At 34.4% G+C, this 15,099-nt stretch overlaps 2 protein-coding genes across 2 annotated transcripts; one reads left to right on the top strand and one right to left on the bottom strand.

The window, feature by feature from the left end:
- Positions 1 to 966: 966 nt before the first annotated feature.
- LOC122583196 (calcium-transporting ATPase 12, plasma membrane-type-like) lies at positions 967 to 4,510 on the bottom strand. The gene is made up of 4 exons (XM_043755620.1): positions 4,451 to 4,510; positions 4,126 to 4,331; positions 3,784 to 3,993; positions 967 to 3,666 (listed from the first exon to the last, which is right to left on the bottom strand). The coding sequence occupies exons 2-4, from the start codon at positions 4,324 to 4,326 to the stop codon at positions 967 to 969; spliced, it is 3,111 nt and encodes a 1,036-aa protein (XP_043611555.1). The 5' UTR covers positions 4,327 to 4,331; positions 4,451 to 4,510.
- A 5,453-nt stretch (positions 4,511 to 9,963) lies between these two features.
- On the top strand, positions 9,964 to 12,853 carry LOC122583197. Its single transcript, XM_043755621.1, has 3 exons — positions 9,964 to 10,108; positions 10,220 to 11,370; positions 11,888 to 12,853. The coding sequence occupies exons 1-3, from the start codon at positions 9,964 to 9,966 to the stop codon at positions 12,851 to 12,853; spliced, it is 2,262 nt and encodes a 753-aa protein (XP_043611556.1).
- The last annotated feature ends 2,246 nt before the right edge of the window (positions 12,854 to 15,099 follow it).

Here is a 15,099-nt window from a genome sequence, read left to right on the forward strand (position 1 = left end):
AAATAGGTGCAACTGAATTCGGGCTCCGTACAATTGGATCGGACTAGTTATACTGGCCTTTTGTCATTGGATCACCCTAATAGGTGTTTTAGGCTTCAGCATTTGTTAGCCGTTCATGAAAACGATAGGTTTTTAATGTGAGTGATAACTATTTAACTTGTAAATTGGGTCTATACTACATATGATAGATTGTATCTTGAAACTTTTGTTAAAATATTTTAAGGAGTTTAAATCTTTCTTGATTTACCATGGATTTTGAGTATATCAACAACTCAATGAAGGTAACCCTATTATTAAAGAAAAAAAAGCAATAATACACTTTCAAGCAATTCTTTTTAAAGAAGATTTACAAACTGATAAAACATGGAGAGAATGAAAAAATAGAAATTAAAACAATTCTATTAATGTAAACTCAGTTTGTACTCTGTGTTTATAAAAATTTATTTTTAAGTGTAGGTTTCTTATCTGTGTTAACACATAAAAGTGAGTTTTGTAGAATCCCACATCTTTCTTTATTGAAAAGTGTAAGTTATGGGACTTGCATAGTTCCCTAATAACGAATATTTTTGTAAAACTCAAAAGCCATATCACTTGAGCTCAATACCTCTAAATGATGCTTAAAATCAGAGTGAAAAGTAGTGGCAACCCACAACTTACAAACACTTCTAACATTAAATGAACAAATGTATTATTAATATTGACATTACAGAAGTAAAAGAATATATGGAAAATTCTACTTAAGCAAAAACTAAAACAAAATTAATATGTACAGAGCAACTAAAATTCAAATAGCACAGATTAAGTCACAACAACAATAACAACAACTAAACAACTATATCCAATCCTGACATAAACGGGGTACAGGAGAGGTGAGATGTAAACACTCTTCCCTCCATCCAATAGTAGAGAGACTGATTTTAGAAGGACCTCCGGTCAATAGCACAAAGTAAGTTTCTCGAAAAAAATCTAGATAAACCATAAGACGCATTTCCCAAAACAATCAACCACCCATGACATCAACCCAACTCCAACACAGATTGCCCATAGCTTCCAGTTCAATCTGGTACCATATCCAATGCTTTCTTCAATCATCACAACAAAAACATTTAAAACTATAAAAATAGCAATAGAACCCCAAAATTCTATATGTAGATGAATGCCTTTGAAAAAGTTCTTCTTTTCTAGCTCTCTAGCATTAAATTGATTGAAGAACTGACAGGAGATAAACATGTTAAAAACTACGGCTTTCGTATACTCGCTTGTAACCAAAATTCTAGATCCTTTGAGATGAATAATCAATGTACAGATACCCTGATACGTAATCTGGACTAGTATGTTTCTGACCATTTGTGCAGTTATAATTGACGTGTCACAACGAAGTGGAACCAAGCTTACCGGTTTATCTATTGATTTCTTTGTTAGCAGCGCCAAACCACCAAGAAAAGACACGGCCATGTTTACCCATACCAGCTGTACTATTGTTATAGAAGCATCGCCTGAAGCTGCTGTCTCAATGAAGCATATCAATGTGCTGCTAGTGGTCGTAATTAGAACAAGCTGGAGAAACCTTTGAATGTTGTGGTACATGCATTTTCCAGAATCGACCATACCCATCAAGTCAGTGAAACTACCATCCCATATGATAAAATCACAACTTTCTCTTGCCTTTATAGAGCTCCATGTCCCCATAGCTATTCCTACGTCAGCTGCTCTTAGTGTCGGGGCTTCATCTGTTCGCTGACCAAGAAATGCCACCACTTCACCTTTTTCCCTCAAAGTCTCAACAAAGAGTAATTTATCAGATGGAGTTGCCTCTCCCAGAACACAAATCTTATCCACTTTATCAATTCTCTCCTCATTGGTGTAGTTCCTGAACTCTTCCCCTGTAATCACCAAATCATTCGAATCAGAGTCTATAACTCCACATTGTTGGGCAATGTTTTCCAGAACAGGAACCTTTTTGCTTGACATTATAACAGTTTTGATTTCACAGTCTATAAATGCCTTGACATCTGCTTTTGTGGCTTCCATGTTTTTGTTTCTCAGGCCTAACAATGCTATTACAACCAAGTTATCTGCATCTGGTGTATTCTTGCAAGCAAAAGCAGTCGTCTTTAATTGATTGCGCAGCATGATCTCATTAGCCCGGTCAAAATATTCTTTATCTTCATCACTCATGAGAACTTTCTCCCCTTGAAAGTTATAATAATATGTGCACTTGCTCAGAATTTCATTCACTGATCCATTCAAATGACAGACCTCCATATCCTCTGTTGCATCTATTCTACTCATCACCCTTTCTTTGTTGAATATTAACTTATGCTTAGCCCAATGGAGACATGATTCTTCATTGGCTAACCCGATACCATCACATATTGTTTCAACAAGATTGGGGGACAATGTAGTACAGTCGCTGATAAATTGTCCCGCAACAAAGAGCTTTTCAACTTCCATTTCATCCTCAGAAAAATCGCCAAACACATCAGTGCAAATTGTTGTAACTGATGCCATCTTTGCAAGACCTTGTGAATTTTGTTCAGTAGCTTTACCACATAGGGCCTTATCATTCCAGTAATAAATTGCGAGTGAAACAACAAAAGGCACGCCTTCTGTCAGTCCAACTAGCAACACACTTAGCAACTTTGTCAGGGATCTTGTTGTATACTTAGACTCTTTAATGATCTTCTTGAACTTATTTGCAAAAGTTCCCACCCTAGTTGGTTCTGCCATTGATTCTAGTTTATAACCATTCTCGTCATCCATTTTTCCAGCAATAAACCGGAAAAATAAAACTACAAAGATGATAATACCAATAATGAGCCCTGTATAGTGCATGCAAGTGTTCAGCTTGTTGAGGTGGCTTTCTAATTTGGACTTTGTCTTTGAATCTGTTACTTTGTTCATCATCTCACTCCATTCGGTGTCTGTAAACGTGGATGTTACAACCATCTGAGCCTCCCCATTTATCACTCTCTCACCATATGACAAAAAGGGGTTCTGCTCATTAATTAGACAACATTCAGACCCATAATCCAGTTCTAAGGCTTGACCACATATAAACAAGCCATCACCTGGTACTTGACAACCGTTGTGCAGTAAAACAACATCACCGTAAACAAGCTTTGATTCACAAATATGTTTACGTTCACCTCCTCGTATCACCCAGACTCTTCGCATACTCACTTCAGTAGATCTTAGCTTCTTGTGTGCTCTTCTTTCTTGCCAGTACTTGCGGATAGAACCAAAGAAAACTAAAAGAACGACTGCTATGAGCACGACCACACTGTCATACCAACCATTCTCTGGACCTTCTTCGTAGATCCCAACTAATAGTGACAAGGCTACAACGAATACGAGAAGGAGGACCGTTTTATTCAAGAGCTCTGCCCAAACAAAATGGAAGATCGTGTGTGTAGGAACTGGACTTAGACAGGATGTCTGTAGTCGACTGTCAATAACATCATTTTCAATTATTCCTTTCTCCAAATCTGTACCTAGTGCAACTGCAACTCCCCTTAAACCTCCGAATTCTTGAAGGGTATTCAAATTCTTCTTACGTACAATCTCCAAGATGGTTTTGTTATTGCTACTCTGCAATTGCTCGATATCTATGTGGTGCTCAGGTAAAGATGCCAACCCATTACTTGCTTGAACAACTTCTGATTTCTGGTAAATATTAGAAGTACAAATATACATGAATCTTATGTATTCTTGAATAGCATATTTAGAATAGACGAGTAATCCACCACTCGTACATAAAATGCACTAGGGGAGAACTCTTACACTTTCAGTTGCACCAGATTTTTCATGATGAACATCATCACTAGCTTCTGTTGTTCCATGTGCCTTGAAGAGCAGGGTTGAACGAAGGACATCGGTAATTGTCCTTATTTGCTTCCTTCCATGCTGAGTGTTATTTACAACCTTAAGCAATGGGGTAGGTTGAGCTGCACTAGTTGAATCAGCCTCCCCCTTTTCTTGATCTATTGTAGCCTGTGCATTATGTAGTATAGTAATTAACAGCGTTAAGCGATGCCATAATATATATGTATGCAGGTATGGTATGTAGCTAGAAATGTATATATATATATATATAGGTGGGAGAGATGATCAATTCATTCTTACATTTTCATCATCTGTAGTCACAAGGCTTTTAGATGGAGATCGGCCGTGATAATTAGTTCCTGCAAGAAAGATTTGAGCATACGTGACAACTAGTATGGCTCGATGTAATATTTGTCTTGCACTACCACCACCATCCGAACTTACTGGTGATGGTGTTAGCAGCTGCATTTCAAGGTCCTTAGCATCTACACCCTCTTGCATCTTCACTGTTTAATCAATAATACATATAAATATAATTAGTAAACATATACTCGTATATACATGTTACAACTATCAGTAAGTAGAGAAAAGTTTAAGCTAAGTTGTATTAACTAAATTTATATACCAGCTAGTAGTTGTTGATACGATGAAGCTTTGATCTACAACTAAGGTTTGTCGGAAAGTGATATTTTCCGATCAAGAAATAGATAAAGTTTGAGAGAAAGAGGGAGAGATATATAGATTTTTTTTTTTATATGTTTTGTCTGTGTGTTTGAAATGTTGTTTAAAGGTAGAATATATAGAAGAGAAGGGAGAGGGGCGTAGACATATGCAAAGAACCCACACGCGTTTTGATGCATGGCATTTGTTATTACTAGTTAATTTCATGAAATTTCTATATCGGTTTTAATTACAAGGTGTGGGATTCAACAAAAATAAACTTAATTACAATGTACCTTTTAGAAAAAATTATACGGAGTATTATATACGAGTACTAGTGGTCAGACTTGTCCAATGGACGGGTAGTCTCAAAATATATTAATCAAAGTTAAAAAATTGGAATTCAAATATATTAAATAGATATACAGAAATCAACTTGACAATTTGCTAGCTGAATAGTCATTCCATCAGTCAAAATACTCCAAAAATTATCCGCCCAACAAAGAAACATATGAAAATTAACTCCATATAAATATTGATTTCAGTTTACCTTTTTTTTTCCAACTTTAGTTAAATAAAAAATTTACAGTTTCTTATATTCTAAAAGTGTAAACTATATATATAAGTATAATTAAATATAAATTAGGTTAAAATGTAAATTGGTGATGGAAAATCAAAAAGTGTAAGTTAATTATTTTAAATTGGGTTAAAGTGTAAATTGGTGATGGGAAACTAAAAAGTGTAAATTAATTGTTTTAGATTGGGGTTAAAGTGTAAATTGGTGATGGAAAACCAAACAGTGTAAATTAATTTAGATTAATATTAAAAAAATTAAAGGATTAATAAGGAAGGAGGATTAGACTCAAGGAGGTGGATTAGGGGTGCCAAGTGTACCCCAACCCCCTCTTTTAGTTATATTATAGATATAGTTGCTATTAGTTAAGTGTAACCCAAACTTAAATTGGACAGGATAAAAAAATGTTACTTGTATTTTATTTTTTTTTCAAATTCAATAGTTTGTCTAATTAATTGGTGCTACAATTACGAAACACCTCAAAAATATGATATACACATACCACAAGAAATGTCATATTCCGCGACTAGTAATGGCGTCAAATTACATTCTGCGAAAACATTTTGTGACAACGTGGGTAATTGGCGGAACTTGGTCTCCTATTAATGTATTTTGAGACGACCGATTTTTGTGACGACAATAAGTAAGAGCTATATATAGAGAGAGATATTAGTAATTTCGTTAATTATAATTTAGGTGCATATGATTGTGCTGCATAATTACTGCATATGTTACGACTAGATATTTATGTCCACCAAAAAAAAAGAAAAAAAAAAAGAAATGTTATAGAATTATAGTAGTTTTTCATTTGATGAGAACAAGCATGCTTGTGTTTAAAAACTTGATTTCTAAAACGTCACCTTTTTAATAGAACTAACCTCGTAAAAGCCAAAGAAAAATAATTTAACACATTTGTCACACAAATACAGGAGTGGCCTATCTAACATGTGTAGTTTCATAATATATATTTAGTTTTGGAATAATATCTCTTTTAGAAGCTTTGTGTGAGAAAACAAAACCTATTTAAAGAACAACTAAGATTAGATAATTCAATCTTTTTAGGATTACTTTTGTTTCGAAATAATAAATGAATAAGGTTTCTCTATTCGGATTTTGATGATCGAAGACGGAGTTTTTGTCAGTTTGTCACTCGGATATAATTATATGCGGCCTAACATGTATATCTTTTTCAAATATTTTCTTATCCGTCTCCGATATATTATAAATAACAGGTTTTAAACCTGACGTCGATGTACAGGATATATAATCAGTCACCGAGAAGGTAATTTTTTGTATCTACAAATCATATTGGTTGTTTGTAAACATATCCAATAATCTAAAGTGGAGAATGGTTTCAAGACTTGATAAATTGTTCGAGCTATTTGAAATGGAAGGTGATTTGTACAACACCTAATTTTAATCATACTTATCAAATTTGTATAAAGGTGTTATACTTTACAACACTGCGAAGCATAATAGGTCCATTACTTGTGAATTGTGATATATATGATAAAAGAAATATAAAGTTATTTGATGATTATTTTTCAAGTAAGTTGATTTGAGATAGGCATGATAAAATATAATATTAATAGTAGGACAAAGGAGATTAAATATCTATTACCATATTCATGCAATGTTATTTGAAAAATAAAAGTGTGTGAAAACTAAAATTCTAGTTAAATATATTGTGATTGAAAACTAAACATAACATAATATATTTATAATTATCCACCATCATCATCGCCGACCATTACCATCTATTATCTCCGGTCGGCGATGCCATGGTGGAGCCATGACAATAAAGGCAGTGTCGTATCGTATCAAGCCACCACACTATTTCTTGGATTGTTGTCCATCAAATCCACACCATTCACAAATGCGTTTGGCTTCCAACCCCTTTATGAATGCCTCGAGGTCGGCAACGGAGACCGACGAAGCCCCCCCCCCCGCCCCCCGCGGAAATGGCGCAGCCATCTTCACCCGTACCGTATCGCAATTTCTGGCAATGGTGCTGTTGTTGGCATTGATGGGCACCTATAAACACATTGTGTTAGTTTCCAACCATAATATTTTTGACCAATTTTTACTTTTTACACAAATTTTAGTTTTTAAATTGAGATTTCACTCCTTTTAAGTAATGGGTGGAATAACTAATATGGGCAGGAGAAGTTCGACTTTGTCAACTATAAGTGCGTCCATGTGAGCTTCCTGTATCTTTCGTTCATTGTGCTTTATCAACATTTAAGAAGTTACATTTAAATACTCAAAATAGTAGTAAGTTGAAAATACTCAAAATATCCATCGATTCCCATTACCTTAGATGTTTATTTTGATTCATTCACAAACTATACAATCAATTAGATTTATATTACGATATATTTGTATTCTAATCTATGATAACAATATATTTTATCTTCATAGCGAATAAACCTGTGGATTATATATGCATTTGTTCAAATGCAAACTGCTTTAAATCAAAACGGAGAAAAACACGTCACTTTTGCGATAAATGAAATGAAATATATTAACATTGGGTTCTTTGTCGGTGCTATACGCCAGTTGAACTAGATGTTCAACAAATAACTCAACGAAAACTCAATATAAAAGAAAATCTTCAGTGAAAAACGAATATAAAATTTTGATAAGTTCTTGTAACCTTAAACATATAACCACAATGATTAGATATAAAACATATCTTATCATGTGTATCTATACTACATATTAAAGAAAATACCCTCATGTTGAAAGTTACATAGGGGAAATGTCTAAAATGTCCTTCCATGTAATATTTTGATCTATTACCCTTAAAATATATAATATTTTCACTTAGCACTCAGATATTTTCAGTTACACACCCCTTAACAGTAATAATTACGTTACACTATCAATCCTTTATCTTTTAAAATATCTCCATTAACCATTTATATCAATAATTTACACCAATCGACGCCTCATCTGTTACCAACCGTCGCACCTGCCACCACATCGTCGTCGCCACGATCACCGCCGCATTGCGCGGGTAACGTGCTAGTATAAAAAAATGTATCATTTATCTAAAAATCCTTAATGTTAGTAGAGTATAAGTTTATAGATAGATTATATGACCACCAAAGGCCACCATTTATCCGTTACAGTTTGTTGAAGATGCTTTTTTTTTTACATATGAACAAGATTCAGATTCTTTCACCTCAATTCTTTTCTAATTTAACATGTTTTTTTTCTTAAAAGATAGTGGATTATTTGCTCGCAACAGGGGATCTAACTTACGTTATCTTAACTGGGTTCACGCTAGAGAGCCCTGTCACTCTAAATACCTAGTAGGAGGAGAAACCCCTAACTTAACCGTCCGAAGGCACGGCATTTAGTTGGGATCAAACTTTGTCCCCTCTGCAGGACTCAAACCTGTTTCATTGGAAAACTTTATTTGTGAAATTCCTTAAAATGTCATTCATATGTCTTGAACTCGAGACCTTCAACATGTAAAGCTGGTACTTAATCACTGAGTTATAATTTCTAGTTATTTATTTGAAGTTTATCATCAAAATTAATTTTTAATACTTAAATAATTGCTATCTTAAAACCATCAAATATCTTTACTTATACATTTTCTTCCATACGTTACCTACATTAATTTAAATCCTTCAACAAGACAAATAGATTAAATATATAAGCAAATTGCAAATGTAAATTTCCCCACCTAGTCACCTACACAATGCACACAATCACTCACCATCCATTAACACATTAATTTGTTTGTAGGGAGTTACCTAGTCAGTTTCAACATGTGCTAGAAAACAATTTGGGTAAGAACTATTCTCGGTAAAATTTGCTTCAAGCCAAAAAGGCGACTCACATTTATCGTGACTAGTATAATACTTGCATAATACAACGCAAACATAACATATGATAATTTCTCGCTTTATCTTTGAAACTTGTGGTGACCAGCGACAACTGTAAGGAGGAATATAGAGGGGGAGAGAATGTCGCAAAAATAAGATGGTAACATGTCAAGTTTTCTTTAATGGTGTTGTTATTTTTAATTGGGAGAATAGTTGCTTCATATTATAGCCTTACATTAGCATAAAGCGACAAATGGTGAATGAATGAATTTTACAATAATAGAAACCCTATGACAACTTCATTTCAAAAGATACTAATAACGGAGAAGCTTGGATTTGTTTGCATCGAATGATTTTTAACTAATATAAGGACTAGGACCAAGTGCATGAAAATGTAATTAACTTGTCACATTTTGAAATTTTATTAACTCTCTCACATTTTGTTATTTTACGTATCAAGTTTTCAAAACCTCTATCCTATGTAGCAAATTTCCAATTGATGGATATTATGTTTTTGTATCCTATCACCTCTTTATAAATGCACAAATGGGCTAAAGCCCGAACCATGTCATCCTATCATGCCATCATAACCGATTCAAACACTCTGCTATAATTGAAGAATATTGATTTTATACAAGTAGGAGGGCTAATCTTGTACAATTAAGAAGATATAGTAGTTAAATGTAAATATTAAAGAAAATTAGTTATAAGTTAGTTATAACCACTTTGATTAAGTCGGTTATATTAGTTTTCTGTGTATATAAACGATTCTTGTAATTCATTTTAATAATAGATTTTCATTTTCACAAATATTTCATTTTGTTCATATGGTATCAGAGCTTCAGGAATCGTCTTCCCCGATCTAGGGTCTGTGCGATCACAATTTCTTGACTAATTTCAGTCAATTTGTGCTCAAATTCACCATTATTTCTTCAAATTGAAGATATATTTCACTTCAATTTTGGTTTAATTTGAGATTTCGCTAAGTTTTTTTTCTTCAAAACTCTCAAATCCACGGCGGCTGAGAATCCTGCTAATCTACAAGCTAATATTGTGGTAAACACTATGAATGATCCTTTGCATGTAGCAAGTTCGGATCATCCAGGTATGGCACTCACTACTATTGCCTTTAATGGAAGTAATTTTCATGGCCGGAGTAGAACTGTAAAAATGGCTTTAGGTGCCAAATTGAAATTAGGTTTTATTACTGGTACATGTAAGAAACCTGAACATGATGAAGAGAAACTGCAGAAATGGACTAGATGTGATTATATGGTTACTTGTTGGATCTTGAATTCTATGGTGACTGAATTGTCATAAGCTTTCTTGTATGCTACTTCTGCCTTTGAATTGTGGAAAGAAATCAATGAGAGGCATGGGCAGAGTAATGGTCCATTGATATATCATTTGGAAAGGGAACTTAGCAGTATTAGTCAGGGTAGTTTAAGCATTGCAGCCTATTTTAACAAATTGAAGAAGTGTTGGGATGAACTTCACAATTTAAATGATATTCCTTCTTGTACTTGTGGTAAAATGGCTGAGTGCACTTGTAAGTTGGTTGAGAAGTTTCTAGCTATAGAAAGTAGGTCAAGATTGGTTCAATTTCTAATGAAACTCAATAATGACTATGAGTCTGTCAGAAACCAGATTCTTGCAATGGATCCTTTGCCTAATGTGAAAAAAGCTTACTGTATAATACAACAAGTTGAAAAGCAGAAGCAAGTTACCCATCATGTGCCAGATCCAACTGCTTTCTTTGCTAAAATGGGTAATAATAAGGGAGGAAAGAAGACTGGGAAGAGTATTCATAGTGATTTTAGGCCAGAAATGAAACAGAATTGCACATATTGTGGTGAAGATGGTCATTCTTTTGATCAGTGTTTTGAGAGAATTAGGTATCCGGACAGGTATAAAGGAAAGAAAGGAAAGAAAGGAAAGAAAGGAGGTTTTAAGATGGCCGCACAAGTGACTACTGGTTATGAGGGTGAAACTCCTTTTGATTTACCTTTTGAAAATGAGATTTCTGCAGGAAATGCAGGATTGGATCCAAAATTGATCAATGCTATGTATCAAGAAGTGTTCAAAATGTTTAAGGAGAAAAGTGTGCAGGATAATGGTACTCCAAGTACTTCTGCTGGTCATACATGTATATCCTGTTATGTCACATCTTTTGCATTAACTTCTGTGGGAAATAAGACTATTTTAACAATAGAATGGATAATTGACACTGGTGCTTCAAATCATATGACCTCTCATTTTCATCTCTTTATTTCCACAAGACAACTTAAAACTCATATTCTTGTTCATTTACCTAATAGTAAAACTATTCCTGTCTATACTGTGGGTCAAGTCAAACTGTCTGAGTCACTCACTCTTGAAGATGTCCTTTATGTCCCAGAGTTTGAGTTTAGCCTATTATCTGTGGGAAAATTGTTGGTTACTCAAGGAACAGAATTGTGGCTATTGGAAAAGGTTCAAGGTGCATGTACACATGCTTGTCCTCTCTTCCAAAGACAAATTCTCAATTGTCAACCTTTGTCAAAAAGTTTCCTCCGGTTATATCTCAGTTGTCTTCATTTGTAAATAGATTTGCTAATAAGAGTCTTGTTTCTAGTAGTGTTGTTTCTAATTGTAGGCCTATGAGTCTTGAGACTATCCATGCTAGACTTGGTCATATGTCTGTGTCTAAACTCACTCATGTACTTGCAAGAATATAAATATAACTGATTTTGTTTGTGAAAGTTGTAGACTTGCAAAAACTCATAGGTTGCCTTTTCCTAGAAGTCAATCTATCTCTTCTAATTGTTTTGATTTAATCCATGTGGATTTTTGGGGTCCTTATAAGTCTCTAGTTTTGAACAGGGCATGTTACTTCTTTACTATAGTGGAGGACAAAAGTAGAGCCACATGGACTTATTTGGTTCATTCAAAAGACTAAGTTATAGCCATTTTGTCTAATTTTATTGCTTATGTGGGTAATCATTTTAAGACAAAACCAAAATTTGTAAGATCTGGCAATGGTACTGAATTGGTTAATAAGGAGTATTCTGCATATTTTAAGGCACAGGGTATTATACATCAAAGGTCTATGGCTTATACACCCCAACAAAATGGAGTGGTGGAAAGAAAACATAGGCATTTGATAGAAACAGCTAGAGCTATTAAGATGCATGTTGACTTGCCTATAAGGTTTTGGGGAGATTGTGTATTGGTTGCAACATACCTTATTAATAGAATGACTATGCAGTATTTGTCTTGGAAAACACCTTTTGAGATTCTTCATGGTGTTAAACCCACATATGAGTATTTGAGGACTACTGGTTGTCTGTGTTATGCTACAAATACTAGGCCACATAAAGATAAATTTGGACCTAGAGGTGTTAAGTGTATCTTGTTAGGATATCCACCTGCTCAAAGAGGGTATAGGTTGTATAATCTTGATACTGCAGAGGTCTTCCATAGTAGAGATGTGGTGTTTGAAGAGAATATTTTTCCTTTTAAGCAAAGGAAGAATGGTCATTCTAATTTTCAGATTGTGACATCTATTTCAGTAGGAAATGGTGCAGATGACATTCAAGATTTTATTACTCAATTGAATTCACGGGCATCTAATGATCATAGTGATAGACAATCACTGCATTCTGACAATGAGGTTATAGAAAATCATTTTTTTGGTAATAATATACCAGAAAATAATACTAGTGATAGTGGAATAAGTCCGGAGGTAATTTCTAATAATAGAGAAATTACAACTCAATTGGTGGGTGATAATATTGTTCAAACCAGAAGATCAACCAAAAATAAAACCACTCCAGCTTGGTTGCAGGACTTTGTAGTTAGTATTTCAAAATATTCTAATTGCAGTACTACTTATCCCTTGTTCACTCAAAATGATTTCCAGAGAATACCTCATGATCATGTTGCCTTTCTTGCTAAAGTTTTTACTAGAGCATAACCAAAATCTTATTTACAAGCTAGTAAACATTCAGGCTGGGTTGAGGCAATGCAGAAAGAGCTTGAAGCATTGGAAAAGAATGAAATTTGGGTTTTAACTTATTTACCTAAAGGTAAGAAAGCTATTTCTACTAAGTGGGTATACAAGACCAAATTTAATCCAGATGGTTCTGTAGAGAGGTTAAAAGCAAGATTGGTCATAAGAGGGTTTAATAAAAAAGAAGGAACATATTACAAGCATACATTCTCACCTGTGGCTAAATTGGCTACTGTCAGGGTTCTTATAGCTTTAGCTACTCCTAAGGAGTGGCAATTACATCAACTTGATGTAAACAATGCATTTTTGCATGGATACATTGATGAGGATATCTGTATGATTCCACCCGAAGGCTATAATAAGGCTGTTTCTGGCAAGTTTGCAAGTTGAGTAAATCTTTATATGGTCTCAAACAGGCTTCTAGGCAATGGAATTTGGAGTTGTCTAAGTTTTTGATTGATTTTGGATATGTGCAGTCCAAGGATGATTCTCTATTTGTCAAAAAGGATAATGATAATTTTACTGTAGTCCTTGTCTCTATGTGGATGATATATTACTCAGAGGGAACAGTGAAGAGGAAGTTAAGGATCTTAAACAAGCTCTTGATAAGAAGTTTACCATCAAAGATCTGGGTTTAGCTAAATACTTTCTTGGAATAGAGCTGTGCAGAACTAGTGACGGGACTTATTTGAACCAGAGGAAGTATGTTCTTGATTTACGCTGGTTTGACTACTTCCAAACCTGCTCCTTATCTTCTTCCTCCTAATCTCAAATTATCTCTAAATAAAGGTACACCTCCGAAGGATCCCAATTCTTATAGGAGATTAGTTGGTAGATTGTTGTATTTGACCATGACAAGACCTGACATATCATATAGTGTACAACATTTAAGTCAATTTGTCTTTGCACCCAAGGATGTTCATATGCATGCTGCTATTCATTTGTTGAAGTATTTGAAAGGATCTATTTCCAAGGGTCTATTTTATCCAAAAAAGCCACATTTGAAAATTATTGGTCTTTCTGATGCCGATTGGGCATCCTGCTTAATGACAAGAAGATCCTTGACTGGATATTGTATTTTTTTGGGTCATGCTTTGGTTTCATGGAAAACTAAGAAACAAGTAACTGTCTCAAGGTCTTCTACATAAGCAGAATACATGAGCATGACTGCTACAACATGTGAGTTGTTATGGTTGAGCTTCTTGTTAAGGGATCTGCATGTTGAAGTTAAATGTCCTATAACTTTGTTTTGTGATAATAAGTCAACCCAACAGATTGCTGCTAATCCCTGTTATCATGAAAGAAGCAAGCACCTTGATATAGATTGTCATTGCACCAGAGACAAAATTGAAGAGGGATTTTTACAAACTGCTTTCATTCCAACACATTTGCAGCTTGCTAATGTGATGACTAAGGCACTCAATAGAGTGAAGCAATCATTTTTGATTGATAAATTAGGAGTTGCAGATGCTCCAACTTGAGGGGAGGATGAGGAATATTGAGTTTATACAAGTTGGAGGGCTAATCTTGTATAATTAAGAATATATAGTAGTTAAATGTAAATATTAAAGAAAATTAGTTAGAAGTTAGTTATAACCACTTTGATTAAGTCGGTTATATTAGTTTTCTGTGTATATAAACGATTCTTCTAATTCATTTCAATAATAGATTTTCATTTTCACAAGTATTTCATATTGTTCATAATAATTCCCCCCGATGGAGTGAGATATAGTGTGAAAGAGAGAAAACAGAAAGTGTTGTGAGAAGTTTCACGGGGAATATCAAGGGGCAAATCGACTCCAAGCATATTGGGTAATGACCCATTACCTGGTGTCATATAATCAAGTGATTGCATTACATATAACCCAAATTTATGACCTTAGCCACTCCATACGCCCTAGAACCCTCAACCAGGCACCCCTCATTGAAACACACAAATTCCGAAAAAGATTGGTGTAAAAGGCATCATATAACAATGAAATGGTAACACCAAAACATTCAGAAGAAAAAATCCATCTATTTCCATGTATGTACCAACATTAGATGTAACTTCTTCAAAAGCGACAATGTAAGACAATACCAAAGCATCTACAAGCAACTCTTAAAATCCCCAACTCTTAAAATCCCCGTTCTGGGGATTTGTTGAAAGTCTGTATCCTTATTTCGAATAATGTTACAGCCTTGCAAGGTATCTGATTGATTATCCTGTA

Source organism: Erigeron canadensis, chromosome 9 (assembly GCF_010389155.1).
Source record: "Erigeron canadensis isolate Cc75 chromosome 9, C_canadensis_v1, whole genome shotgun sequence".
NCBI lineage: Eukaryota > Viridiplantae > Streptophyta > Magnoliopsida > Asterales > Asteraceae > Erigeron > Erigeron canadensis.